Source organism: Tachysurus vachellii, chromosome 2, assembly GCF_030014155.1.
Source record: "Tachysurus vachellii isolate PV-2020 chromosome 2, HZAU_Pvac_v1, whole genome shotgun sequence".
Taxonomy (NCBI): domain Eukaryota; kingdom Metazoa; phylum Chordata; class Actinopteri; order Siluriformes; family Bagridae; genus Tachysurus; species Tachysurus vachellii.
Genome location: NC_083461.1, coordinates 12,841,574 through 12,869,552, shown reverse-complemented (window position 1 = coordinate 12,869,552; position 27,979 = coordinate 12,841,574). Strand labels below are relative to the sequence as shown.

General features: G+C 37.8%; 1 protein-coding gene across 2 annotated transcripts in view; it reads left to right on the top strand.

Moving 5' to 3' along the window:
- Nucleotides 1-27,979, top strand: part of ankfn1 (ankyrin repeat and fibronectin type III domain containing 1) — a 64,241-nt gene that overhangs the window by 24,629 nt on the left and 11,633 nt on the right. For both annotated transcript variants that reach the window (XM_060897442.1, XM_060897435.1), the window contains exons 6-18: nt 280-317; nt 9,666-9,794; nt 11,067-11,259; nt 12,077-12,287; nt 17,918-18,112; nt 19,848-19,961; nt 20,205-20,302; nt 21,236-21,326; nt 22,639-22,746; nt 26,549-26,648; nt 26,761-26,893; nt 27,209-27,325; nt 27,719-27,934. In XM_060897442.1, the coding sequence (XP_060753425.1) occupies nt 280-317; nt 9,666-9,794; nt 11,067-11,259; nt 12,077-12,287; nt 17,918-18,112; nt 19,848-19,961; nt 20,205-20,302; nt 21,236-21,326; nt 22,639-22,746; nt 26,549-26,648; nt 26,761-26,893; nt 27,209-27,325; nt 27,719-27,934 (1,743 nt within the window). The remainder of the gene's footprint in view (nt 1-279; nt 318-9,665; nt 9,795-11,066; nt 11,260-12,076; nt 12,288-17,917; nt 18,113-19,847; nt 19,962-20,204; nt 20,303-21,235; nt 21,327-22,638; nt 22,747-26,548; nt 26,649-26,760; nt 26,894-27,208; nt 27,326-27,718; nt 27,935-27,979) is intronic.

Here is a 27,979-nt window from a genome sequence, read left to right as displayed (position 1 = left end):
TTCTAAAATACCATTAATTAAAGTTGATTTGATGACAATTGCATTCCTTATTCTGTAATTAAAAAAAATCAAATGCACATGATAGTGTTGTACTTGTAACTCCCCAGTATCCCTAGCACAGCTGTACTGCTGCCGATGTGATGATGTCATTCTAATGATAAGGAAGGATGGGTCTTGTTCGTAAACGTGTACATTTTTTAAAGTAAATGAAGATATAAATATGTCCAAAATAATTTGCAGTAATGTCCAAACTGTTGTTAATTGTCCTTTTCTTTGCAGAGCTTCGGGGAAACTGGAAGATACGAAAACCGTAAAGAGTAAGTTTTTAATTTACTCCCTAAAGCCCTGTAACACCCATGAGGATCACTTGGGAAAACAATCAAATGCAATATTAACAGTGCTTTGTTGAAAGAGCAAAGGCAATGCTCATTCCATTGCAAAAGTTTCAGAATAAGGGTGTTTAATAAAGGCAGATAAACTAGTCTGTAAGAAATGTTTGAAGGCTGTCAGTATAGTCTTCCATGAATCTATAAAGCCATGATTACCTTGATTCTTTATAAATTTATAGAATCTTGAACTTGTACCTATTATTATTTAACACATAACCTGTGACTAAAGACAGAAGAGAGAATTAATGTATTAATAAAATCACCTAATTCTGAATTTAATAGTTCTGTAGTAGACTTTAGATTTGTTCTGTTTTAGAAATATCCATCATCACCTTCCTATATTGCTCTCAACTGGTTCTTGTTTTCTACTTCAATTTCTACATTCTTATTCGTGTTGTTTGTTCTATAGAAACATTTTATTTTATTTATTTATTTATTTATTTATTTATTTATTTATTTATCTGCAAAGTGGCTTTGAGACAATGTCCATAGTTAAAAGCAGGTAATACGGTAATTTATCTCTTCCTCAGTTTGAAAGACGTTGCTGTACTTCTTTGAGTTAACTTGAATATTTAAATAATGCTGTAAGAAAAAATTGTGCTTGCAGTAGTTTTATATGTTTACTTGTAGAGATTCACTTTTGAGTTTCTGCCATATGCTTTGCTGCTTTATTCAGTGTGTCTACAGCAAAAAAGACACAATGGAACCATTTCTACCTCAGAGGAGGATGTCTAACTTGATTAACTAAGTCATTTAGAGGATGTCCACTGGGAACGGCTCTAATGTTTATCTTATCAATAAGGTTAAAACAACAATTGTCATCTAACCAATGTGCACCAGGGGACTAGTGGCAAAAAATCAGTCCACAAGCAGTTCATTCTTTTCTATCAATGAACCTCTGTTAGCTATTATCTAGCGTGGGCAGGGAGGTCAAGCATTAGCAGTCAATGGCACAGTCAGTAAGGTGAGGTTGAGCCCAGACACAGAGACGTATTGCTTGATTAGAAGCTAATTGGCAGCAGTGACTATCTCTGTTTGCTGAGCTTCTGGAAAACTTCTTAGCTTTGAGTTTAGAAATCTTTCATCAACAAAGCCATGGTCATGGTTGTAGCAGTAAACAATATATTTTTTTCATATACAATTTTTTATATCTTTTGAGATATTAAACATAAAGGAATTTATACAGTGTCTTGTACAAATATTCACTTACCTTGAACTTTTCAATGGTTACATACTGGAACTGAAATGGACTTTACTGGGATTATAAAAATGTCACAAATCTACATCAAATAGTCCATAAAATGATGTGACAGGAATAGTCTTGTATTTTGATATTTAGAAATAGAAGATCGAAAATTTGTGAAAAGGTGTAAAAAGTGATTGTGTAGGTATTCATCCCCACTGCAACTGGTGCAAATAGTTATCATCAGAAGTCAAACAATTAGTTCAGTGCAGTTGGTCTGTCTGCAATTAAAGTGTCACATCATCTCAATACAAGTACACCTGTTATTGGATGGGCCTAGAGTATGTCAGAGAAGCGCAAGGAGCTATAAATGCAAATCTAGGACAAAGTTCTGGAAGACTCTCTGTGAGGGCTGGTTATAAAATTTCCTAAATGCTGAAAATCCCACTAAGAACTATTACAACCTTTTGAAGAAAAAAAAATGGAAAGAAATAGAGCTTTGCCTAGAGGAGGCTGTCTAGCAAAAGTCAACCAGAGCATTAGTCTGAGGGACACCAAAGAGGCTCTGGGTTCCGTATATGTTTATTTATTTATTTATTTTTCTTAGTAGGTCAAACACTGGTTCCAGAATTGTTTAAAGAAAGCATTATTTTAAACAAAACCTTTGTGATTACAATATATTGGGAATGCACTGTACTCTAAAACATCAGCGCATTGCATTTGGTTAAATCAACACTGATACAGTATGACTGAATCTGCATATAGTTTGAGTGCTTTTTTGCTGAGGTTTTTAGAGTGCAGAGTGTCCCTGAAGCCGTCATACATAGGGGACCTATAAACACACACAGAGTCGTCTCTCCCAGCTTGGACTCCCAGTTTGGGAACAGTGTTGTGTGTGATGTGCCTACCATGTTTCCATGTTAAATGGAGTCAGGCTTTGACTTTGCATTAAAATATGTGAATGCTATACAGGCTCTTAACCACTTTGCCAGAACCTAAAATGAAAATAAATTTATAGAAAAAGAAGTGATTTCTACATTCAGCTTTGAAGCCTTGAAACTTGGTGTGCATTTAATAATGCCTTCAGTAGTGTATCATGATGATTGCCTGTACTTAGAAACCTTGTAACTGGTGAATGCATGCTTTCTGCAACGTGACTACTGATCACGACCAAGAAAAGAATGGAAAGAATACAGAATAGTTGAACTAAAGTTCTGGCAGGTATCAGCTGTGGGCACTGGCCTATGTTTGAGTGAAACTTCTCACAGAAGTCATACGAGGAAATAGGAGCCAATTATCACACGACCTTGGCTGCTGCTAGTATTATAATGTCAGATAGATGCATCACAGCTATGATCAAACCCTCTGATCGAACACCAGACACTATTCTGAGTATTTTGGTATATTTAAGTTTTGTTTGAGTTACAGCTGTGGTCCTCAAGGGAACGCTCAGGTAGTGACAGCTTTAGAGGATGTGATTTTGGCCCGCTTTTTTGTACCGTGTTTAAGTAGTTATTTGTCTGTGTGTGTGTTGGTTTTTAGCAAAAGCCTGTTTGCAGATGCAGGTTTAATGGCACTGCAGAGGCGAGCAGCTTTGAACACTTTTCCCCCATCGTGACAGATTGCAGTGCCTGCAGCTAGAAGAGCCCCTGATAGCCTTTAAGAAATATGGCACTAGTGGTGTTGCCATGGAGATCAACTCAATGCAAGCTGCATTTAAGCCTCAGGAACACATAATCAAGTTCCTCGGCTTTCATTTCAGCACAGTGTGCCGTACAAAGGTGTGTTGCAGAAGGGAATCTTTTCACTCAGAAACTAAACTTAGGCAGCTGGAAGCAAAGTGAATTACCATTTTTCTTTTTCTTGATTGCATTTGTTGACACTTTATCAGCATGAAATCATTTGTAGAAAATGAGTCTGTAAATGAAAGTAGTTTGAATTAAAACAGAACAAATCAGACTATATGTGATGGCTGTTGAGATGCCAAGAAGGAAAATCTCACTCTGTCTAAGCAATACAATAGTTTTCACTTTTGGTTTTCCAAACTCTGCCTTCAAATCAATTCTTGTTATTTATTTTATTGGCATTACTGCGACTTGCTGAAGTATTCACACTTACCTATTTATATATAAAAAACTTTCTGCAGAACGATCTCAAACATCCTGTGGTGCACAACTGATCAGATTATGTAAAAATAGAAAGAAAATGACACAACTCCTGAGAGCTGTCCACCAATAGTCAGTAAGGGAAGCAGGGTGGAAATCAAGACGACAAAAGTAACTCTGAAGGATCAGGAGACACCTCAAATCGGAAAAAATGGGAAAAGGACAACCATAGGACAGACACTAATCAAAGCTTGGCATTATGAAAGTGGCAAGAAAGCCAGTATTGCAAAAAATTTGCAATTTGCCTTGGCACAAAGTGTTGCATTTGTCTGAAACCCAGTTCTCATCACCCTACACCTTACAGTGTAGCATGGTGATGGTAGCATCATGTTGTGATGAAGTTTTTTCCGAATGCACTGCTGATGGTTAGGGTTAAGAAGGGCAAGGGACTCTACTTTATTCTAACTCTCTAGAGACATGTTGTGCAGGTAAACTAACTCTAAAAATGTTACTAGGTGTGAGTGAGTCCATGCACTGGACTGGAAACTGCACCTGGAGCTGCTCTAGTGCTGTCCTTGAAAATATAGTTGCTCAGGATTTTAGTGGGTGTCAAAGATGGCAGTCTCATACTGTATACCTGAAGGTTTTATTCTCATGGGTCTTGCCACTTTAGACTGGTGATTTTTTCCATAGGTTTTTAATGTTACTTTGGAATGCACAGGCTTCTACTGCTGGGTATAATTTTTATACCAGAATGAAACTTAAAGCTGCTGCACCACACAGCACTTTGTACAAAGCTGTTTTCAGGCAGTTAAAAAAACACAAGGTTTCTAGTTTATGTGAACACTGTAGAACGAAGAAAGGACAGTAAATGTGGCAATGAGAGTATAAAAAAAAGCAAAACCTAAAACATAGTTAAAGTGTAAAAATAAGTTAAATGTTAAGATGTTTGTCACAACAAAAATAACACTAAAAAGATTCAATATTAACGCAAAAAAATGTGTTTTGTTGTTACCCCTCAACTCTATTACTATTGACGCTGCTGTAGTTACTATTTACACTGGCATATAACATCTATGTCTATACCTCATATATCATATTCTGTCCATCATCTAGCATGCTCTGTCTATTGTAGCCATATCTTTTCAAAATCCTAGATGTTCTAAATAGACTTGCCTGCGTGTTCAGCTTTACACAGAGCAGAAGTGCTGCAAATAAAAAAGTGAGTTTAGACACTAACATTGCTTGATCCACCATTTACTGATTAGGAAAAGTGCTAATATTCTAAATTACTACAGTATATATACACGTGTATGTATTCTACTTGTAATAAAGCAGAAAGCATCTGTAGAATGTGAGTATTCAAAGCTGATTTCAAAAAGACATGCCTAGTGTAAGTTATATATTTTATTAAATACAGTATATAATGGATTTATATTTCACATGCTTGTGCCAGGGTTTATTCCAGTCTTATTAAACAGGTGCAGTTAGTTTACTTGATTTCCTGTAATTCTATTGTCCAGATGCAATAATCCTTCGTATTTATTGTAGTGTGCTGCACTTGTCATTCTAAGAAACCGTAGTTGTCTGACATTCGGTTCCTGTATAAACGTCTGACAAGCACATCCACTGTTAGGAGAGATAATGAATATAGACCCCGGTGATATGGCCTTCTCACAGAGCTATCAGTGTCACAGTTCATTACGTTTGTGCCTTGTGAGTCTCCACAAGCAAGATGCTTTTAAAGCTGCCGCTATGGAAACAGCTTTGTTCTTTTTTCATGGACATCATGCTTGAAAAATTATATTTAAATGATAGACGTATTGTTTCTGAGTGAATAGGCTGTCCCTCCATGTCATCAGATTCCACCCTCTTCAATGTTCACCATTGCTCTTCGCCATTAAATGGAGCTTGTTCGCTATGTTTGATGTTCTCATTAAAATTTTTGCCTGCATCTTGTTGTACCTGCACCATTCTTGATTAATACAATACTTGATTTTTATTTTGCATATTTTTTTTGCATATTTTTTTGCTTTGATTCCACTGAGTAAAATTATTGTTGTCATGAGGTACATGCCAGTCCAAGCAGAAAATGAAGCATATAGCTAGATTGAATGAAATAACTATTGCTGAATAGAATTATGCAAATGAACAATATCACCAGATTGGCATATTATGTTTCCTTTGCTTGACTAGGACACCTAAAGATAAGGGTTTGAACTGACTGGTTGAGAGCCAGAGGGCTGCTGTGTTTAAAAACAAGGTGATAAGGTTTGTATTAAGATAAAAAAAAGAATGAATAGCCGTCACTTATCTTGGAATTAAAAACCCTACAGAAACTGCAGCGTTGCTCTGTGATTCTTCTGTTTAATTAGTTGTTTAAGGTTCTTGAACATATTTTAACATAATTTTAAACAAGAATAATATAACAGATTTTTACATTTTTATATATATTCTGCTCCAGATGTTTTAGCACCTTTCATAAAAATCAACATTGAATAAAATAACATAAAATAAAATCAACAAATATATATCACTAAATGTTTTCTCATATATTTAAGAAAATAACAAAATACACACAGAAATGCAATGAATATATATACAGTCGTATGCAAAAGTTTAGGAACCCCAGACAATTTCCATGATTTTCATTTATAAATATTTGAGTGTTTGGATCAGCAATTTCATTTTGATCTATCAAATAACTGAAGGACACAGTAATATTTCAGTAGTGAAATGAGGGTATTGGATTAACAGAAAATGCACAATATGCATCAAAACGAAATTAGACGGAATTAGAAATTAGAAATTAGGTGCAAAAATTTGGGCACCCCAACAAAAAAATCACATCAATATTTAGTAGAATCTCCTTTAGAAGAAATAACAGCCTCTAGATGCTTCCTATAGCCTGTAATGAGTGTCTGTTTTCTGGATGAAAGTATTTTGGACCATTCCTCCTTACAAAACATTTCCAGTTCAGTTAGGTTTGATGGTTGCTGAGCATGGACAGCTCGCTTCAAACCACCCCACACATGTTCAATGATATTCAGGTCTGGGGAATGCGATGGCCATTCCAGAACATTGTTCTCTGCATAAACGCCCGAGTAGATTTTGAGCAGTGTTTTGGGTCGTTGTCTTGTTGAAATATCCAGCCCCGGCGTAACACATTTAGACACATTTTTTCTTTGTGACTGATTCCTCGATATTATTCTCAAGAATCTACTGATATTGAGTGGAATCCATGCGACCCTCAACTTTAACCAGATTCCCAGGACCGGCGCTGGCCACACAGCCCCACAGCATGATGGAACCTCCACTAAATTTTACTGTGGGTAGCAAGTTTTCTTGGAATGCCGTGTTCTTTTGCCACCATGCATAATGCCCCTTGTTAAGACCAAATAACAATCTTTGTTTCATCACTCCACAGCACCTTATTCCAAAATGAAGCTGGCTTGTCCAAATGTGTGTTTGCATACCTCAAGCGACTCCGTTTGTGGCGTGTGTGCAGAAAAGGCTTCTTTCGCATCACCCCCCCTACAGCTTCACCTTGTGCAAAGTGCGCTGAATTGTTGAATGATGCACAGTGACACCATCTGCTGCAAGCTGATGTTGTAGGTCTTTGGAAGTGGTCTGTGGGCTGTTTTTAACCGTTCTCACCATCCTTCTCCTTCGCCTCTCCAATATTTTACGTGGCCTGCCACTTCTGGCCTTAACAAGAACTGTGCCTGTGGTCTTCCATTTCCTCACTATGTTCCTCACAGTGGACACTGACAGCTTATATCTCTGCGATAACTTTTTGTAGCCTTCCCCTAAACCATAATGTTGAACAATCTTTGTTTTCAGGTCATTTGAGAGTTGTTTTGAGGTCTCCATGTTGCCATTCTTCAGAGGAGATTCAAAGATAACAACAACCTGCAATTGGCCACCTTGAATACCTTTTCTCATGATTGGATGCACCTTCCTATGAAGCTCAAGGCTTAATGAGCTCACCAAACCAATTGTGTGTTCCAATTTATCAGTGCTAAGTAGTTACAGGTTTTCAAATCAACAAAATGGCAAGGGTGCCCAAATTTATGCACCTGTCTAATTTCGTTTTGATGTATATTGCACATTTTCTGTTAATCCAATAAACCTCATTTCACTACTGAAATATTACTGTGTCCTTCAGTTATTTGATAGATCAAAATGAAATTGCTGATCCAAACACCCAAATATTTATAAATGAAAATCATGGAAATTGTCAGGGGTTCCTAAACTTTTGCATACGACTGTATATATGTTCATTCTTAGAATAAAATTCTCTCAAAAATGTGCATGTAATGCATCTAAGTCATAGCCTGTACATACAATAAACAATACAACCATACAGTTTATATAGGATGTGTTCTGTACATAAAATTTTGTAAGTATTTTGACGTTGTAAGTATCTGAATGCTGAGTGTTTAAAATGGTCTTCCCTTTCATTCAGTTTGACCACAGAGACATGAAAGGTGATACATGGAAATCTGTTTGCCACTGTTAATTATCCTTCTGTCCATTTGAGCATCTTGTCCCATATGAGGTCCATTTTCCATATGTTTGTAACAGACCTAACATGATCAAACCATAAAATGACAGAAACACTGACTAGCCAGTCGATATGCTGCAGTATCAGCAACCTTGAGAAAATATTTGCATGAGTTTTGAAGGTACGTGAACAGTTTTGCTTGAAATCAACTGGTGCCAATGTGTCAGAGGAACTAATGTCTTTGCTTTTTTATTGATCTTTAATGAACTATTTCTGTCTCTGATGACTGTGATTTGACTTAAAAAAAAACACTGAAAGGTTGATTAGGCATGTTTAGCCTTTAAGCACCAGCAGATGACTCCAGTATGATTACTATTAACAATAACCTATCTGTATGACCTCAGCTTCCATGTGAACTGATTAACTGTTCTGTTTAAGAAATGAAACACTAGAATGCTGCAATAAATAATAGCCAGTGTCATTTATCTTCTTCCCAAACTTGATTTTGTTATCTTTTTTAATTGTTTTTTTTTTTTATTCTACTCTTACACATCAAGACTGTCACATACACTTCAAAATATCAGATCAAGGGGAAGAGCCTGTAATTTTCCAGTGGCTACTGAAAACAATAAAAATCAGCCTATGCATTGTGCACAGGATCACTTAGTACACTGTCTGGAAAACAGACCACTTTGGGCCATTTGGTATTCAGAATTAAAAGCATTGTGTTATACGATGAGGAGATTTTACGCATAGCACACAGACTAGGTAGAGCAACAATATAATGAGCAGTGAACATTTCGGGAATTTGTATCTTAAATGTAAAGAAATGAACATCTTCAAGTTCAAGTTCATTAGCGTACATGACATATATACTGTATATATGGGGAACGCACACTGCTTGTGTGTGTGTGTGTATGTGTGTGTGTGTCTTTGTGTGTTATTTGGTGCCACTGACCTGTGGTCCTCTCTCAGGTCATTGTGACAGCCACTGTACTGGTTTTTTAAGAGGTTTAATGCCTGTTTGGAGATAAGTGACACTGCAGAGAACACAAGTGATGAGAGGAAGAACAACAGGTTCTCTTCTCTTCACGACTACCCCCCCTCACCACTGCATGCTATGAGCATGCTCAGTGGGACCTTGCTGTAAATGCCTGAGTGCTTTTGTTGTCTCTGCGCTACTCATCCTAGTGCTGACAGAATGCCCCTCTCCTCCCCTCCCTCCTTTTCTCTATATTTCCTCTTCCTTCCTTTCTCTCGCTCACTCTCCCTACCCCCACCATCTCTCTTCTCCAAGCTCCTGTCTCTGCGCATTAGCCAGCCAGCTCTCTGGCGAGATGCGCATGGATAGGAGTGTTTTAGTGACCACCAGGTGTTCCCTGTTCACTTTGAGGAGCAGGGTCTTCAGGGCCGCTTGGCTCTTCTTAAAGCCTGAAAGTCCGAGAGGCTGACCTGGACTTCTCTCCTCGCTGTCTTGACAGATCCAAGAGTAAGATTTCCCACCTGGCTCAGAGTCTCAACCAGAGGCAGAGAGATGCCACGCTGATCAAGGACTTTCATCCGCCTCTCTTCTTCAGCGTTTCTCCAGGGAGCTCACAGAGCCTTGACAGGTGAGTACTTCTAAGCTCCTCACTCCTCACTGCCTCCTGTTTCCTATGATACTTTTTGAATTGACTGACCTTATCTAATGCAGGTATATCCCATGGTCTCTCTTGGCACTCACTAAGTGTTCTTCTGGCTTTCGGATTTTGATTAATGGAGTTGGGTGATAGGAAAAAGTCAGTCTCAGACATGGCACGGAGGAAAGAAGAACTCTCATGGCATTCTCTAAATCACTTGCTGGTGTCAGAGGCTGTGCTCCTGCACTGTAGAGCGTGTATTATTAGCGCTGTGTGGGCGTTCTTGCAGAAACTTGGTACAAGCAATGAAAAATGGCATACTGCTGTAATGTCATGTCTAAATGGATTATAGCCTGCTGGGTGAGAAATATCACCCAGAACACTGTGGTTCAATGGCTCTCAAGGGAAAATGTCAATCTTAACAGTGGACAGTTTGGAGGAAATCACTTGGATGTACTGTACAATTCCTTTTCTTATTTGCATAATGATGAGTGTTTTATTATTTTATCATTTTTTCTCTATTAATACTGTCTTCAGGTTCTCATACAATTACACCATTTTTATCTTAGGACAGTGTGTACCCAAGCCATTCAACTGTGAAGCAGCTGTGATTTTTTTATTTTTTTTTTTTGAATGATGTCTTTTCGTTAAGCTTGTGTGCCTGTGTTTGTGTGTCTGTGTTTGTGTGTGTGTGTGTGTGTGTGTACATGTTACATAACACAGATCATTCACTACAGAACTAATATAATCATACACACTGGCTTTCAATCAATGTCATTTTTTAATTCTTTATGGCAAAATGTAATAAGTTCTTTATTTTATTACAAGGCTGTTTCATTGCATTTCACAGCATCTTAAGACTCGGAACTAATTTGATTAATATTATGAAATAAAAAAAAAAATCCTTTGAACTTTAAATAAGACAAGTGAGAACTGTGACAACTGATGGCAATGTTTAAAAACTGGATGTAAACTGTTTTGACATCGAGCTATTAAATGACGCCTTCTTATAAGATGAGGAACAAGCGTGACAATAATGAGAAGCAATGTGATGGCTACAAGCTCTATGTTTTTTCATTCAAGCTTATATAAACACTACCATATATTAAAAGTGAACTTTTTAAAGGTACAAAACAAAATGACCACCAGAGAGAAAAAGGCAGTAAATATATTAGATAAATTGCATTCTTTGAATTTGTGCTGCCACCATTACCAGTAATGTGCTTCCTAAAAATGTGTGTAAAAATCTTCTCCTTCCTCTAGGAGCTTCTGTGTTAGAATGACCCAGCAAATGCAGAACCTTCAGCTGAGCCACAGTAAGAAGGGGGCTGCTCCGGCCTCACCCAATGCAGCCAAGCGCCTTTACCGTAACTTGTCTGAAAAGTTCAAGGGCAGTCACTCGTCCTTTGAGGATGCTTACTTCTTCGGCCGTTCGGACCGCATCCGCAAAGGCTCGGTGAGCAACCACTAAGGGTTTAGGAAGAAATATGCTTGTTGTGGCCTGGATTTTTTTTCTCGGTGTAGCTCAGCATGTAGAAGGTATATGGTTACTCCATTTGCAAATGTCACTGATTATTGAGTGTCAGGTTCAGAGCTGCCAGAAATGGCCTTTTCACACATTTGATAACAGTTTTTTTGCAATCTGCTAAGTGTTCATAGTGTGACCTTCAGTTTACATTCATCCATAACCGAGTTCTCGTACTGTACATATAATACAATATAATATAATATTATATATAATATATAATATTCTACATAATTAAATGCATGAGCCATTATGACCATTTATCACAGAGTCAACTTAAGAAAAAATGTGTCTCAAAAAAACAATACAGCTTTTCTTTAAATAGATTTTGTTAGAGCTTTTTAAAAATATGGTTAAAAAAATGCAAAATAAGTTTTTTTTTTTTTCTTTCCACATGTTGCTTCTTGCTTGTTATCATGAAGGGTGTCAATAATTTTGTAACTAATGATAATAACATTTAATTGACATAGTAAAACATGTCTGCTCAAAACACAAACTCAACCTATTTTGCTTAATTTGTAACACCTATTTGTTTAACTTTATTGATGCTAATTGTAAACAAATATTATATAATTATATAATTGCTTCCAATTGTAAATAACATTTTTGTCCTGTTGTAGTGGAAAAGGTTTCATGTTTATGAGAAAGGACTGGTAGTGGTCTGTGCTATATTCTGTCATAATATAGAAATACAGTATAGAGAAAATATCAGACATGTTGAGCTTTCTTTCAAACTCTGTACTTGTAGAATATTCAGAGCAGTGAAGCTCTATTCGAGGCTGTGGAACAGCAGGACCTGGATGCTGTACAGATCCTTCTGTTCCAGTACACAGCAGATGAGCTGGATCTCAATACACCCAACAGCGAAGGCCTGACCCCGCTCGACATCTCCATCATGACCAACAATGTGCCAATAGCCAAGCTGCTGCTCAAAGCAGGGGCCAAGGAGAGCCCGCATTGTGAGTACGCCTGCATGGCTGATAAGCCTTCAGCAAAATAATGTGTACAGTGTACATTCCATTGAACTTGATGAACACACATAGTAGAGACTTATACAGATTTTGCATGAGTTACACAGTTTTTAAAGGAATAATCTTAAAGGATGATCATTAATCTTTATGATCACCATGGGCTATTTAGTTGCATTTTGTAATTATTTTGTAATGAAATTCTGATTTGATATTTTTAAATCTGCTTAAAATGCTTGATCTGTTTTCAATTTGGTTAACAATTTCCTATATTACCCACAATGCTGTTCAACTACCATATTGATAGTCATGCCTCTGAGGATTAGTACTTAGTTCATACCTAAAAAAAAAAGTCTGATGCAGCAACACTTTAATTCTTCTGTTTGTCTAGCTCTCTCATCTTCTCATATACTCTACTAAAAACTTAAATATTCATGTTAATACAACTGTCAATGCAACCATGCTTGCTGTCTCATAAATCGGCATTTCTGCCGTAACTGTGTGCAACTGCATCGTATAGCCGCAGTTCAGGAGTCCATGATTACTTCTCCATTGAATATGACATGAATATGGTATTGAACATAAAGGAAAAATGGTGACATAAAAGAATCCCTTGCTGTTTTTTTTTTGTTTTTTTTTGAGCTAGCAATAAAAACAGTAGTATAAATTAAGATCTTTGACATTTTTTCACCTATAAAAGTAAGTGTGTAAAACTTAATCTATTGTGACAGGAATAATAAAATTACAGATTGTTAAGCACAGCTCATTTGCAAAATTATTAAGCACATTAATATTACAAATATTGCAGTTTTAACATATTTAATGTCTGAGTCTAGAGGATCCCTTTAAAACACTCAGTGTTGCTAGAGCAGTCTAGATCTTTGCTTGTTGATCTGTTCTGGTGTTTTTGAGATTAAAATTATAATCTATTGTCTATCTATAATCTATTGTGACAGGAATAATAAAATTACAGATTGTTAAGCACAGCTCATTTGCAAAATTATTAAGCACATTAATATTACAAATATTGCAGTTTTAACATATTTAATGTCTGAGTCTAGAGGATCCCTTTAAAACACTCAGTGTTGCTAGAGCAGTCTAGATCTTTGCTTGTTGATCTGTTCTGGTGTTTTTGAGATTAAAATTATAATTGTGTTAAAAACCCAAACAGACCTAGCATCAGGCTCTGGATTTGAAGACTTCATTAAGGATCACGGGGTTGCATAAAAGCCACTAAAGCTTTTAGAGATTGAGGGCTTATTGCAGTAATTCATCATCATGAGGAGATTTGTCTTCTGTCAAAATGTTGTTTTTTAATGTTGAGACCAAAAGCAGGCCTCACTAATGTGACAAGTCGTTTACAGTGAAAACAGGTATACATAGAGAGAGGCAGTGTGATGTTTTCTCACACTTTGCTTTAGAGGCTTGTGCAGCAAGCAGCTCAACACTCAAATAAGTCAACTTTTCCATGACAGCTGTCATAAGCAGTCATAGCCGTGTTATAAAATGACAAATCAAACGATGACTGTCACAACTATTTCTATCATGACTACAGTGCTTGATTTAAAAACAAGCTGGGGACCAGTGAGTTTTTCCCATAGCTTTCAAAACAGATGGATGAAATCAGTTCAAATCTGGAATCTGATCAATCTGAACAGTTTAATCCTCGTAAGTGCATAAGCAATGGAACAGAAACGTTCAACAGATTTTAAACATTGCTTCATTTCTTATTCACTAAAGCTACAGTGAAAGAATTCATTAAACCAGGAAAGATTCAGAGGGTGCGTGAAACAACCTTAAATCTATAGGCTTATGAAAAGTGCACGTATTGAATACAGAGAGCAATAAACAGAATGTAGTGTACAGACAGACAGCAAAAGCTCTGTTCTGCACTCAGGGCCTTCCAATAATCAATAGCATATTCATCTCTGCTAGTAGTTGGCAATAGAAACAGGTGTTTCTTTCCTCCCATGCCTCTGAAAGAAAAAAAAGCCTCATGAGAAGCTAGCGCATGAACCAGTGGGAGCAAGAAAAAAACAAATGTTGTCTGAGACCAGACAGAGAGCACTGTGCTGCCGTCTGGACATTAGGGTGGCAGGGGGACACATCGCACAGCATCCTCCTGAAAAATCTTAACAAGGTTTGTCATTTAATGGTTTAACTTTTCCAATGATGCATGCAACCCAGGGCAATTATACTAAGTGATTTATTGTACCCAGGTGGCAGTTAAATTTCAAAACATTTCACTGTGGCACAATTCGATCCTTGTAAACAAACAGAAAATAAACATTGCCGCATTTTCCCCTTCTGGGCTTTCTGCATTATATTTATGTCAGGCCAGAAGTGCCAAGTAAATCAATCAGCCAGACGCCTTACAGTTTGGAGGTCAAGGCGTAGGTTGAAGTTAAAGCATGTTTATGGCCTTCAGTGCACTGCCATAATGTCTATATTTAGGGCGATCCCAGCTTCTTGACAATGCCAACTGTGTAAGACAAGCCAGTATTGGCATAGTTGCTGCTTAAATTTATAGTTTGTTCAATTAACCACACATAGTGGCCAGATGTCAATCTTCATAGAACAGGAAATTGCACCTCAAGGCTGCTAATATTGCTGGCTTTTTCAATGCACCATAGACCCCCAAGTAGGGCTGGTTCATTTTATTACCCCACCTCCTCTCCCTAGCACCAGCTTTTTTTTTTTCAGAGAGACAACACTTACTTTATCATTTCTCCAGGAGAACTCTCGTCTCAAGGGGTTTGGGCCAAGCAGAACAGCCACAGTGAAAGAGGGTTTCTTCTGCCATGTATTTATTTGTTTATTTTGCTGTCATGGTCTATGACTAAGGCTCTGAAAGACCATGCAGTAGTATTCGGTCTATGAGAAGCACTGGCCAGGCAGCATTCATTTTACCATGACAAATCTATACGGCCAAACACAGTGCCGTGTGTTTCAGCTTACCGCCAAGTATGTCCATATTTTTTAGCTCACCACCCCTAAATGACTTCAAATACTTCCCCACTGACACCAGCTCTGACTGGTTGCAGCATTGTGGTGAATAATGGAGAAATAATAGCTTTTTGCTGTGTAATATGCAGTTAAACTGTTAGAACTCTTAATCTGATGTATATGAAAAGAATTTCATCGATTTCATCAGCACACTAGGGATTCATAAAACATTGGTTTATTTTCCTAATAAACATATTTACTGTAGATGATGGATTAGTTAATTATGTTCTGGCCCCTTGAGCTGTGTTTTTGTTATTTAACTCAGGACAACAATTTGGCGCTTAAAATTTTAAATTAGACTAGACTCCAGGATCCCTTGTATTTCTGTATATTTGAATAACTTGGTTTGCCTTACCAACATTTTCTCATTATTTTGTTGCCTTAAAAGTAGGTTGCAGGCTTGTTTGACTTTGTCTGAGATCTCAATCTAAAGTGCTGTATAGTGACGTTTCCACTTTTACTTAATCCTGGATAAGATTTTGATTTGCTGTCTGAGAATTGTTCAATTGATGTTCATCCCATTTGAGAGTGACTGTAAAGTCTGCAAGATGGATTTATTCTCAGAGGAAACTGGGGGTCCTTGGGTCCATCATATGTGTCTGAAAAAGTGGTGCTTTCAAAGTTGGATGTCTACTGCAAAAAAAAAAAAAAAAAAAAAGCAGAATTGGGGGTTTGATTTTCAGCTTAGGTGCCATTTTATTCAGGTTAAATTTTATTCAGGACTTTGAAAATACACACTCATCTTGTTGGATGTACAAAAACCAAACTTTGTCAGTGTTACTTAGTTTTCTATGTACACACATGGATTAAGTAAATTAAATGTGCTTTTTTGAGCTGTGAAAACCACTGATCTTATATAAAACCAAAGCAAAATATATTTTAAAACATACTTTATTATACTGAATATTCTATATGATTTGTTTTGAACTAAAGTTTTAAAGGTAGACTACATGCAGCTTTCAAGGTATTATGCATTAAACTGAGTAATGCCAAGCCACAGTTTGGTACAACATTTTTGTGTTAATCTTGTATAAACCCTGACTTTTTGTCTTTTAACTTTTTTTTAATGCCAGGAGAAATTCCTTTCATTAATAATGCATACGTACATCACATAACTACATTTGGCAGGCTCCCTTATCCAGAATGACTTTAGGGTTAAGGGCCTTGCTCATGGGCACAGGGGTAACAGCTTGGTGACCCTGGGATTCAAGCTCACAACCATCTGATCAGTAGTCCAACATCTGAACCACTGAGCTACTACTTCCTATGTATTGTACAGTATATCTACAGCCATCACGGGAAGCTTGTGGATCGTATTTGTATCTATTCAGCTTATTAATTTGGCCTTAATTTTATCTATTCAGCTTATTGGTTTGACCTTTTGGTGCTTCTGGACACCAAAAGGTCAAAGAGGAAGCTAAGAGAATACCCTGCCTTCTCAGTTGCTGCTCCAAGGCTATGGAACAACTTGCCTCTCTACATCAGACAGGCACCCACTGTTTCATTATTTAAAAACCGGTTGAAAACGCATTTCTATTCCCTGGTATTTATTTAATTCTGAATTATTGCTGTTATTATTTTATTTTGTTACTATATAATTATAATATTATCTGTATTTTATGATGTACATCACTTTGTGTTCAGCTTTGGCTGTTTTAAAAGTGCTTTATAAATAAAGTATTATTATTATTATTATTTATTTCTTTTTAATTAAATGTAATTATTTATTTATTTATTTGTCTATGCAGCTAATGATCCCAATAGACAGTGACATTCATACTCAGTTCAAAAGGAAAATAGACACTCAGTTCTACTCCTCAAAAGGAGTAGAGCCCGGGCATTTATTAGTCTGTTTAGCCTCCAAATTTGGCACCTTCTTACTTTGAGTGATGTGCTATAACCTCATCGCTGTCTTGTCTGACACAATACACAGTCAGTTGGAGGGTTCTGTTCAGATTTTGGCAGCTAACATCAATTACCTTAGCCTCCCAGACAATCCCTTGTGAGTGAATTTTACATTTTTTGTGCTGCATTTTGTGAACTGTCTCTCAGAATGAATGATGGCACTGATTAAGATAAACCATTGGTTTAAAAAGTGAAGGTAAGAAAGAAAGCCTTTTGCCATAGTCTAATAGGTAGAAGCCTAAGGAGTTCTTCCTGTATCACAGCGCACTCAATTCTGATTGGTCAGAATATGTTGATTCATTTTCCATAAAAGTGAATGTATTTCTAGCTGTAAGATTTTCATTAATAGAGTCGTTTTTATATTTTGTTTTTTCTGTATTAACAAATTAGACGGGATTTTTTTTTGGCTGAACCTCCACATGAAAAGAAGACAAATTTGTCTATTTGTTGATACAATGAATAATTTTGTAGTTTGGAAATTGTCAGCACCGTATAACAATCGTAGAAAAGCAAATCAAAAGGTTGATTCTTTTGTTTTTGTTCTTTTATATGTGCTTGTATCTATAAAAGAATAAAAAAATAAATCAAACACACTAAAGGAAACATGATCAGTAGACACAGAGGTGAAATTAATGATGAGTTAGAAGCACTGAAAATATCTAATTGAAATCCAGACCAATGCTTTGATTCAGATGTCGTTTCTTTTTCAGTTGTGAGTCAGGAGAGCCGCGAGGAACATCTCTCAGCGCTGGTACAGGAAGCTCAGAGGCGGGCGAGCGAGCTCTCCACACAGGTGATGAGAGAGAGCCTCAGTCTGGAGACGTCAGACAAGGAGAAGCAGCTCAAGGCATGGGAGTGGAGATGCAAGCTGTACAAACGCATGCGCACTGGATTCGAGCATGCACGTGAGTGCTTTACTCACATTCTCCTTTACAAGTGAATACAAACCTCAAAGAGGCGAGCCTTGTAATAACAGAGCTTCACAGTATGGTTTTAAAAGAACCCTGGCAATGCTAGTGACACACAAACCCAGACATTCTTTGCTATATGGATTATGATTAGCCCTAATGATTCAAACTGTTGACTATAACTGACCCAGAATTTTATCCACCCATACTGTATAATTGTTCTTTCATGTTATTTCATGTATGCCTTGGCTCATTTTAAATAGTGAGTATAACATATTTGTGTAACAGAATATCAGTAGCATATTTGCTCCCCAGAATCAATCCAATTAACTTGAATGACCCCAGTACCTTGATGGCATGGAGCGTTTTCATGGCACATTGAATGCTCCTTATATCAGCTTGCTGGTCCTCCCCGTGTAAACTCCTGCCAAGGCAGCTATTACAAATCAAGCAAGCTATGGCACAGACTCTCTTAAAGAATGCTGAAAGATTTCTCCGTTCTCAAAGGAAGCTATGAAAAAGTGTTTCAGACGAGCAGTATGGTGTTGTCTGTTGCACACTTTGCCCTACGTTACAAATAGCTCAGCAGCTAGAAAGAGACCAGATGAAGACACTGAGGAAGACGAGAGGACTATAATCTTTTATATAGCAGTATTCATCTAATCGATTATATAACGGTACTTTTTTGATCTTCTTGGTAATTCCCAAATGCTGGTTTAACACTACACACAAACGACATTGTAAACTGCAGCTTCTGAAAGCATGTGAAGTAAAAAAAAAATTTCTCCATTGACAAAATCCATTTTATTTCTTAAATGCAAAAATGGCAGCCTAGTTTATAATCAGCAAAAAGCTTTCTATTTGCTGCCGTAATCGCTTAAGAGGAAACACAATCAATAGTCATACACGTTTGCATTTTTTCACCTTCTGGAATCTATTTTCCATCAAAATAATCTTCCTGTTACACGCTTACAGACGCTCATAACACAGATTGCAATGCACATCCAGACACCTTAATGATATAAACTTTCAAATCACTTTGAGTCATACCTTTGGCTGCCACTTCTCTTTACAACATGATGCTGGCTTCGTTTCAAATGAGCTTACTCTTACATGTCAGCATTTCTATAGTAACTGCTAATTCACATGGACTTGTATGGCTGATATGTCACAGTGTTTTTGATTAAGTGCAGTGTATTTTAAGGAATACAAAGTATTGTAAGAGTCAGTAGGTTTTCACTGCAGGAGAGTCTTTAGGAAAGAGGTCTTTGTGGTTTTTAGTCTAATGTTAATATGACAAGAGATCTTAAAAAGAGAGAGAGAGAGAGAGAGAGAGAGAGAGAGAGAGACTTTTAACTTTTAACAAATCTACATAAATAATTAAATAAAGACTATTTCAATAATTTAGGTCAAATTAGATAAATAAATAAATAAATAAATAGATAATTAACAGTACCGTGCTTTTTATGGCACCAGATATTTTCAAACATCAGATAATCTTATATAGATAGATAGATAGATAGATACTGTATAAGTGAAAATCAACTAAAATGAAAACATATAGGAATGTGCTGACTGGAAAATATTCAGCTTTTCCATTGCTAATGTCCATCCGCTCATTTATTACGCCACACAATCATTTCTGTTTATTCCTTCCATAAGGTATAATGAGTTTCGCAACAATCACCTTATAATCTGTTTCTTATTGGTCTTTGACATTTGGCTCTCCCAGAGGTTCCAGAGACTCCAACAGTCGTGCGTTTGACCGTAAGCAGCAGCACATCTCTCACTGTCACATTTCAGGAGCCAGCCAGCATCAATTCAGCTGTGGTTACCAGATATAAAGGTGAGATTTCTTTCTTCTGCATCCTGTAGCAACAACACAATCAGTTATCGGGGGAATAAGCAGATACGTTTTTCTCTGTATATTGTATAGTTTTTTTGAACAAGTATAGGCATAATTATCCATAGTGCTCTTCAGAACATTGCTGAATCTGTTGATGCTAATTTCTATTTGTTCCATGTATTTTTCGTCTCATGTTAATCTCCTCTCCCTTGTTTTCTGTTCTGTTATGTGGATTCCTGGCAGTGGAGTGGAGCTGTCTGAAGGACTTCTCTTTATTAGCTGGAGAAGTGATCCTTGAAAATCTGCAGTGTCTTAAATGCACAATAACAGGTCTTACAACGGTAACTAAAAAAAAGAAAAAAACATTCCAGTACTTGTCCTTGTGTATACAGTATCCCTAATTAAAGGTGCTTTTAACTATAGACCGTTTTGAGGATGCAGCAAATAATTTAGTAACAATTTACTAATAGTAGTTGAAAAATATTGTATGTCTTTTTATATGTTAAATGAATTTACGGACACTTATCAGTTCTCACCTGTCGGTATCTCACCTGTATTGTATCCAGTGACATTGCAGCAGCAAAACTGACCCAAATATTTATCCATCAATAAGGCTAACAGAATGTGGAACACACAATTTTTATAGTGTATATTCTCATGACTGCTTTTTAGTATCTCATAGCCACAGAAATGTGGCTTGTTTACTTTCAACATGCAGCTTTATTTGAGTGCAATCTGCATAAAACAGTCTGTATTTTCTGCCTTAGGCTTAAAGGAGGTGTTTAGACGTAACGCTATTGAAAAAAGCTGTCTAAGTCACATGTACTAAAGAATAATCTGGCAACCTCAGACAATGAACTACACACAGGTCATTTTAATAATCAGAACGGACTCAAAAAGTCGACTTAATTGCCGTATAAGTTGTCATACTGTTTTTTGTAAATAATTATGTATCTTTTAAACTTGTCAGCTTTCCATATGGCAAATGACTAAAATATGATTCAGCTATTTTTTTAATCGAAAGACGCAGCTGCTATAACGAGCACTACTGAACAGGACAGATGTCTATGGGAGACTGCATGTGTGTCAGATCCATGTGCATATCAGAGTGAACATTTCCTATATTCACTGTCAATAAGTCTCAAGCATGTCCAAGTCTTCTAGAGTTCAAGAGTAGCTGAAAGCTTCAATAATGTAACTGTATTGCAGCTGAAGAAAACCGTGCGCGTGTGTGTGTGTGTGTGTGTGTGTGTGTGTGTGTCTGTGCATTGCAGGGGAGGCAATACTATGTTCGGGTATCTGCCTACAACATGAAGGGCTGGGGGCTTCCACTGCTCTCTCAACCCCCTTGTGCTGCTCCCTCAAGTAAGTGAACACTTGTTTACTGCTGCGATAGATTTATCAGTCCAGACAGCATACACAACCACAATTATCTCTTATATGATTGAGTGTGCTTGAATGAAAAACAGTTTTATGTCACTTTAGCATTTAGAATTATTATAAGGAAAAGAGGAATGTTTGTAGGTAGAACCTCCTGTCACGACTTACATGCTTCACATTGCTTTTGAAATTCATCGTGTCTGGCCTCAAGGTGCTTCTTTAAAAGCTGCACTGAATAAGAAAGAAAAATCTGCCATTGCTAATAGAACTGGCTAGCTATGCATCAGCGGATCACAAACAAGTCATTATAAAGTTCACATAGACTCTGCGAGTGTTAAGATTAGGCTGTATAAATGGAATGTTTTGTATCTCTGCAGTTTTTTATTTGGAACCTACTGTGAAAACACGATTTCTAATGCTTAAGGATAAAATGTCTTTAATGTTATTTGCACTGCACATACATGTAGTCATTTGTCTCGTAAAGTACTGTTTCGAAATTGTGGCCTGCAAATCTCAAGGGGCTTGTCGAGTTTTAAACATTGCTTGGCAAATCTGATTTGGTGGTCTGACGTTCTACGTTCACATGAATTTGTCATAAGCCGCAAGCCCACATCAAGTCCAATCAGTCTCTCCACTTAAAGAACAAATGATAATTGTTCTTGTGTTTACTGAATGACAGAACGCATACACACATGCACACACACCAATACACACACACACACATACAGTATGATGTGTTCGATGTGTTTTTCTGCAAATGTATTATTTCAGCTGGAGTTTTTTTTTTTCCAGATGTTTAGATATTACTACCAATATTTTTAATCCAGCTACTCAAATGATCAGGCATTATGCTAATTTTGTTTTGGATGATCCACTTTTAGCCAAGCTTTAAACAAATTCACAGGAGCTTGTGTGCAGGGTGCCTCATTTGCATGTAGTAATTCAGAGACAGCCTTTCATAGTGTTGGCGATCGAGATGCCGTCTCTGGATTGGGTTTAGTTCATTTGTGTATTAATGAATGAGAAAGCAGGCATCAGATCTGCAGTTTGCATTGCAAATTGTTGTTTTTGATTAACATAAAATATTACACCTAAAATATACCAGCAAAATATAACTTTAAAGGATACACAAAAAATTCCTGACTGAATATTTAACATTTTTGTGGTAGTGTGGATTTTAAACACTATGTTTATATTAAAGGCAGATGGTTTTCAGAGGGCAGAATAACAAAGTCTCTGAGGTGTAATATGAACTTGTGTGTGTGTGTGTGTGTGTGTGTGTGTGTGTGTGTGTCAGACTGGAAGGAGTGTGATGGTAGAGAGTCCCGACGGAGAGGGCACATCGAGGCCATGGAGAGACTGCTCCAGCAGGTCCGCGCCACACACCAACAGTACAGCTGTGACGGTACAAACACACACCCACACACACAAACACACACACTCTTACTTACTCACACCCACACACACACACACACTCACACATGCTCACACACACATACACACACACACACTTACTCTCACTCTCATCAAGTACACACACACACTCTCTCTCACACACACACACACACACACACACAAAATTCTCCTATAGACTTTTACTCGTAGTAATGTGCAGAGCTCTTTCTGTTCTCTAGCTGCTTTCTCTCTCTCTCTCTTCACTGACTCACTCACTCTCTCCACATTGTGTGTGTTGTGGTGCATGAAGATGTTTTTGTTGTTTGTCATAATTGCTGGCATTGATTATTTAATAGTTTTGTGTTTGTTTCTGAGGTCTGAGCCAGGAGTTGCTCTTTTTGTGTGGTCTCAGTATGTGCTTTAGTATCACTTCTATTTTATTTATCCATTTTTTTAATGAAGAATGATTTTTATTTATTTATATATATATATATATATATATATATATATATATATATATATATATATATATATATATATATTTTTTTTTTTTTTTGCTTTTTTAAACGTCAGAGTTTAAGTTAGGTAAGTGTAGGTGAACAAAAGCAGTGTTTTCAAAAAATTATCTTACAAGCCAGTTTCAAGGATGCTCATACGAGGTATAAGGATTTCTTGATAGTGATCAAATAGCAATATATCTGAGTCTCAGTTAACATAAAAACCTGGTTAACCCTGCACATATTCAGCTTCTTTTAAGATGTTTATTTAACATAATATTCAGCAACCGCAAAGAATCCATCATTCACTAGCGTAAAAGGAGTAGAGTTAACAATACTAAGGTCCTAGGAATTTATAAAAGGTTAATAAAGTCACAAAATATGACTTATAGGATTTCATATTACTGCCAAGTACAGATGTACAGAAGTTAAGTTAGGTTAAATGGCTCCAAATTTACTTATATAGTTGTCTGAAATTTTGTCTCAGATTTCGTGCCGTTAGTGTTTCATAATGATGAATGTTTTCAAGCCAGATTTTTGTGCTGAAGAGAAAATAAGTCAGTTCTGGCTGCAGTGTGCTTTACAATGCCTGCTCTCCCACACTGTTCCAGCAAATTGTGGTTGCACAGACACACGTCCTTTCTGTTGTGTTTTGATTATACTGTACTTCAGCTATACGAGGAGTGACATTAGTTTGAAGTGCTTAAATGGTGAATGCAGAAATGACCTCATGCTCATCAACTGTGTTTTTCTCCCAGCTTTTTGTTGCTCTCCGACGTTCCTTTCTTCTTTTTATTGTGTTTTTCATCTTTTCTTTATAACCCTCATAAGAGTCTCGCGCTCTTTTTTCAGAGTTCTCTCTGCACACTAACAAGGACCGCTTTCTGTCTCCCCGTCTTCCTCTCGTTTCTCTTTAAGCCTCACTTCTTTCACTAGATTAGCTCTGTATTAAAGTGGAAAAATGAAGCGTGCAAAAAATGTTTTCATTCTGTGCTTTAGGCAACCAGAGCAGTGTGAATGTGCTCTCTCAGCCTTGAGCAGACCTGCTGGATGAGACAAGAGCATTGTGTACACAAATAATCTTTTAATACATTTATCCATTTTGGATTGCACTCGTTTATGCGGCTAAGCTTGCATACTGTAGTTTTGTAAATCAGAGTGCAAACACCTTTCCAGATTAGGGAGGCTGGATGCTGTCTATACGTGAGAAGCGCAGTGCCAGCTTTGGCCAGTCGCCCACTCCCTAATCCAGAAGTCGTCAAGAAGGGCATAGAGGAGTGTTGTTCACTGTGCTGACAGTAGCTCAGAGCTCACAAACACCATTAGGCAGCTATGTGGGCCGGCACTAGTGGGGGGGGAGTGAGAAAAAAAAAGTCTGCATCACTCATCTGTTTATGAGTCAACACATGAGTCAATGATGTCAGGGGGGATGGCTGCCAGAGTCTCAAACAACATTATACTGGATAATTGATTCTAGAAGAAAAAGTCTATTTGAGAGTTGTTTATGGTAAAGTGTTTTTCCCCATCACGATTCGTGATGTTTAAGGGTTTGCACTAAAATATAGAAAAACAGAAAATCACCTCCCACAACGTTTCAAGTAGAATTAAGCTTTTAGAGCTGTCTGATTTTGAGTGCTCGAGACATAGTACTCTCTCATGTCTGTTTGTCCCACTGAGCTGAGTGTGTGTGCGTGTGTGTTCTGCACTCGCAAGCACACATGCTGGAAGACGTTGCTGTATTTACTCAGTTTATTTTTGGAGAGATGGTGTTTGAAAATAAATCTGCAAAATTAATCAGCGCTGGTACAATGCCACCACTATAAAAACCATGGCAAAAAAAATGCTGCTCATTTAAGGGGAGGTTATCTTAATTTATGATGTGTATATGTGGAGCTGAGAGGGTGCTCACAGAACGAGAGGTGTGTGCATTACACACAGCTCTCTGTGTTCCACATGAGACACAGTGACACCCACACACACATACACACACGCCTCCTCAGCTGTAAGCTGCTACTGCGAGCAGGCGCCTGGAAAGTCTTGCACTGGCCATTATGGATGAGCTTGCGAGCTTCACATATGTTCTCTTCTGGGCTTCACTTAATTACTTTCGAAAATGGAGAAATGCTAGCAGCTGTATGTACTCCGCTCGGCTTCCACACGTTCTCACTCACCTTTTTTTCTTGGTTACACACAGTGCGTACAACAGACAGATGGATTGCCAAGTCATTAATCAAACGTGATCCGATTTTTTTTTTCATAAATGAAAAAGCATTTCTATATTTATTTGGGGTGACAGTTTGGCGGCACAGGAGGCCAATGCACTCATGTCGTATAATCCAGTTGTCAAAGTCATTTAACCTCCAGAATGAGAAATACAAATTCAGGGGCTGAGTTATCAGCACGTACAACTGCGGCAGCAGCAGCCACGCTTTTTGTGAGCTTCCCCTTTGCTAATTTATTACAGCTTTCTCATATGCTGGACATAAAGCCTGCAGTCTCATATATGGATAAGTACCAGACTGTAGGAGGCTCAGGATGGTATATGTTCTGTCCTTAATGTTAAAGCAAATAAATCGAGCTGTTGAAATAAATGTCCCTGTCAGTTCTCTTGTTTTAATTATTACAACAAAATCATAGACATAATGAAGCTCTTTTGGGGCTTGTGTTACACGAGTCCATATGCGGGTTAATAGTTGTGTATAAATGGAAAGTTCCCCCTTGTCCACCCCTCCCATGGAGACAGCGAGACTAGAGCTAGCGTGATTAGTCTTGTGGTGACTGGGTCTTTCTGATGGCCACTTGCATGCTGTAAACAGCTTCTCAGCCTCCTGAATTGTTCAGTCTGCTTCACTGTTTACACGGGGGGGCAATTATGTGACGCTTAATTTCATGAAAACAGGGTCGTCTGAAGATAGGCATCGCTGAAAGGACCACTGATAGGACTGCATTTGAAGCAGGAGATACGCAGCTCAAAAGTTGTAGATAATACTTCTTTCTGTGGCATGACCCTCCTGAACTTCTTGAATTAGCAGCCCTTCACTCTCACACGATGCGCCTCTGTTTCACCCGTTTTCATTTCACAGAACACACGCACACCTCAAGCTGTCTGTGTCGGCCTCTAGACACGTTTGCATTCATCTTTTCTAACAACAGCACAGAAAAATGACAAAAGCAGCTTCATAACACTGCTCCACTCAGACCTTCAGTTTATTGTTCAGTTAAATGCCTTTGCTTTCAAAAGGAGCAGCGTTGCTGGATCAGTCTGTTCCTGGTGTGAGTTTGTGAGCAGTGACCTTACATACCTTTTCCTTTCAGACACGTCTAAGCTGCAGAACCCCAGTCGCAAGCAATCCATCTCTAGAAGCCTGAAACATCTCTTTCATTCCTCCACTAAATTTGTCAAAACTCTCAAAAGGTCAGTATACTTTATGTGCTTAAATCAGCACTTATGGTGACATTTGTTACTGCCTTCTGTCATTCGGGGTAATCCCTCATGGACTGAGTATGTGCTCTCGCACCGGCTCTAGGGGGATTTACATAGCCGCAGTGTTTTATCATAAGGACAGTCTGCTGGTGACTAATGAAGATCAGATACCCATCGTGGAGGTGGAGGACTCCTACAGCAATTGCCTAATGCAGGATTTTCTGTGGTTTACCAAGGTATGACAAACACTCCAGCTGACCGCTACGCCTGGGTAATGGAAGGAGCAGAATGATTCTAGTTAAGTAATGGCACACTTGTTGGTATTTTTATAAGCATGGATTATTATTGGACAAAGACAGACATGTACAAATATTCAGCAAAGGTTTATTCTATTTTTAAATGATCCTATTAAAGCAAATGAATGTGTGCTATTGCATTCTGCTCAGTGTTTTATCATGATTATATGATTTCTCCATTAAATCTTTCTAAGCAAAACTAAATTCCATTGGTAGCACATTTTATTTTCCAATAATATTACATATGCTTTACAGCTTTCCTGTATGTGGGAGGATGTCCGATGGCTCAGGCAGAGTATGACTATTTCCGCCTGGTCCTCGTCCACACTGCAGTCTAGGCAGAAGATGCTGGTTGCTGCCGACCAGCTACAGGTCTGCCAGCCTTCAACAATTAGCCCCTCTAGCCTCTAATTAGCCTAATGCAATTCTAGTCTCACAACACAGTAATTCAATTGAGTCTGAAAAGCCACAGTGAGAAATTTCTAACTTTTTTTTGGTTGGTGCACATGTGTTAGGTGGCTTTGCAGTTTGTGTGTACAGGCTGTGTGAAATGAGGTAATTAAAGCTGCTGCTCCCTAACAGTTTAGGCTATTTATTCCAAAGCCACTCATGTTTAAGGGCTGACTCTTACTGCACTGTTGTACCTACTTCTTTTGTTATCATTGTAGACCCGATGAGTACATAAGAGTACTGTTTGCCAGTATTGTGATAATCTAGAGTGCATGCTTTCATAATCACAACTGTGGATCTTTTTTGTCCTCACAGAACCTTCTGGGCACACACAACCTGGGCCGAGTCCACTATGAGCCCATTAAAGACCGGCATGGCAATGTGCTTCTAGTGACAGTCCGGGAGTTGGACAGCTCCTATTCCTTCTTCAACGGGAAGTGGATGCTGGTATCCAAACTGCAGAGCCAGAGAAAGTCTCTGTCCACCCCTGAAGAGCCCTACGCTCTGGACATTCTGCTCATCACCATACAGGTACAACTTGACTCTCTAATTTGAAACCTGAGCTTGTTTACTGTT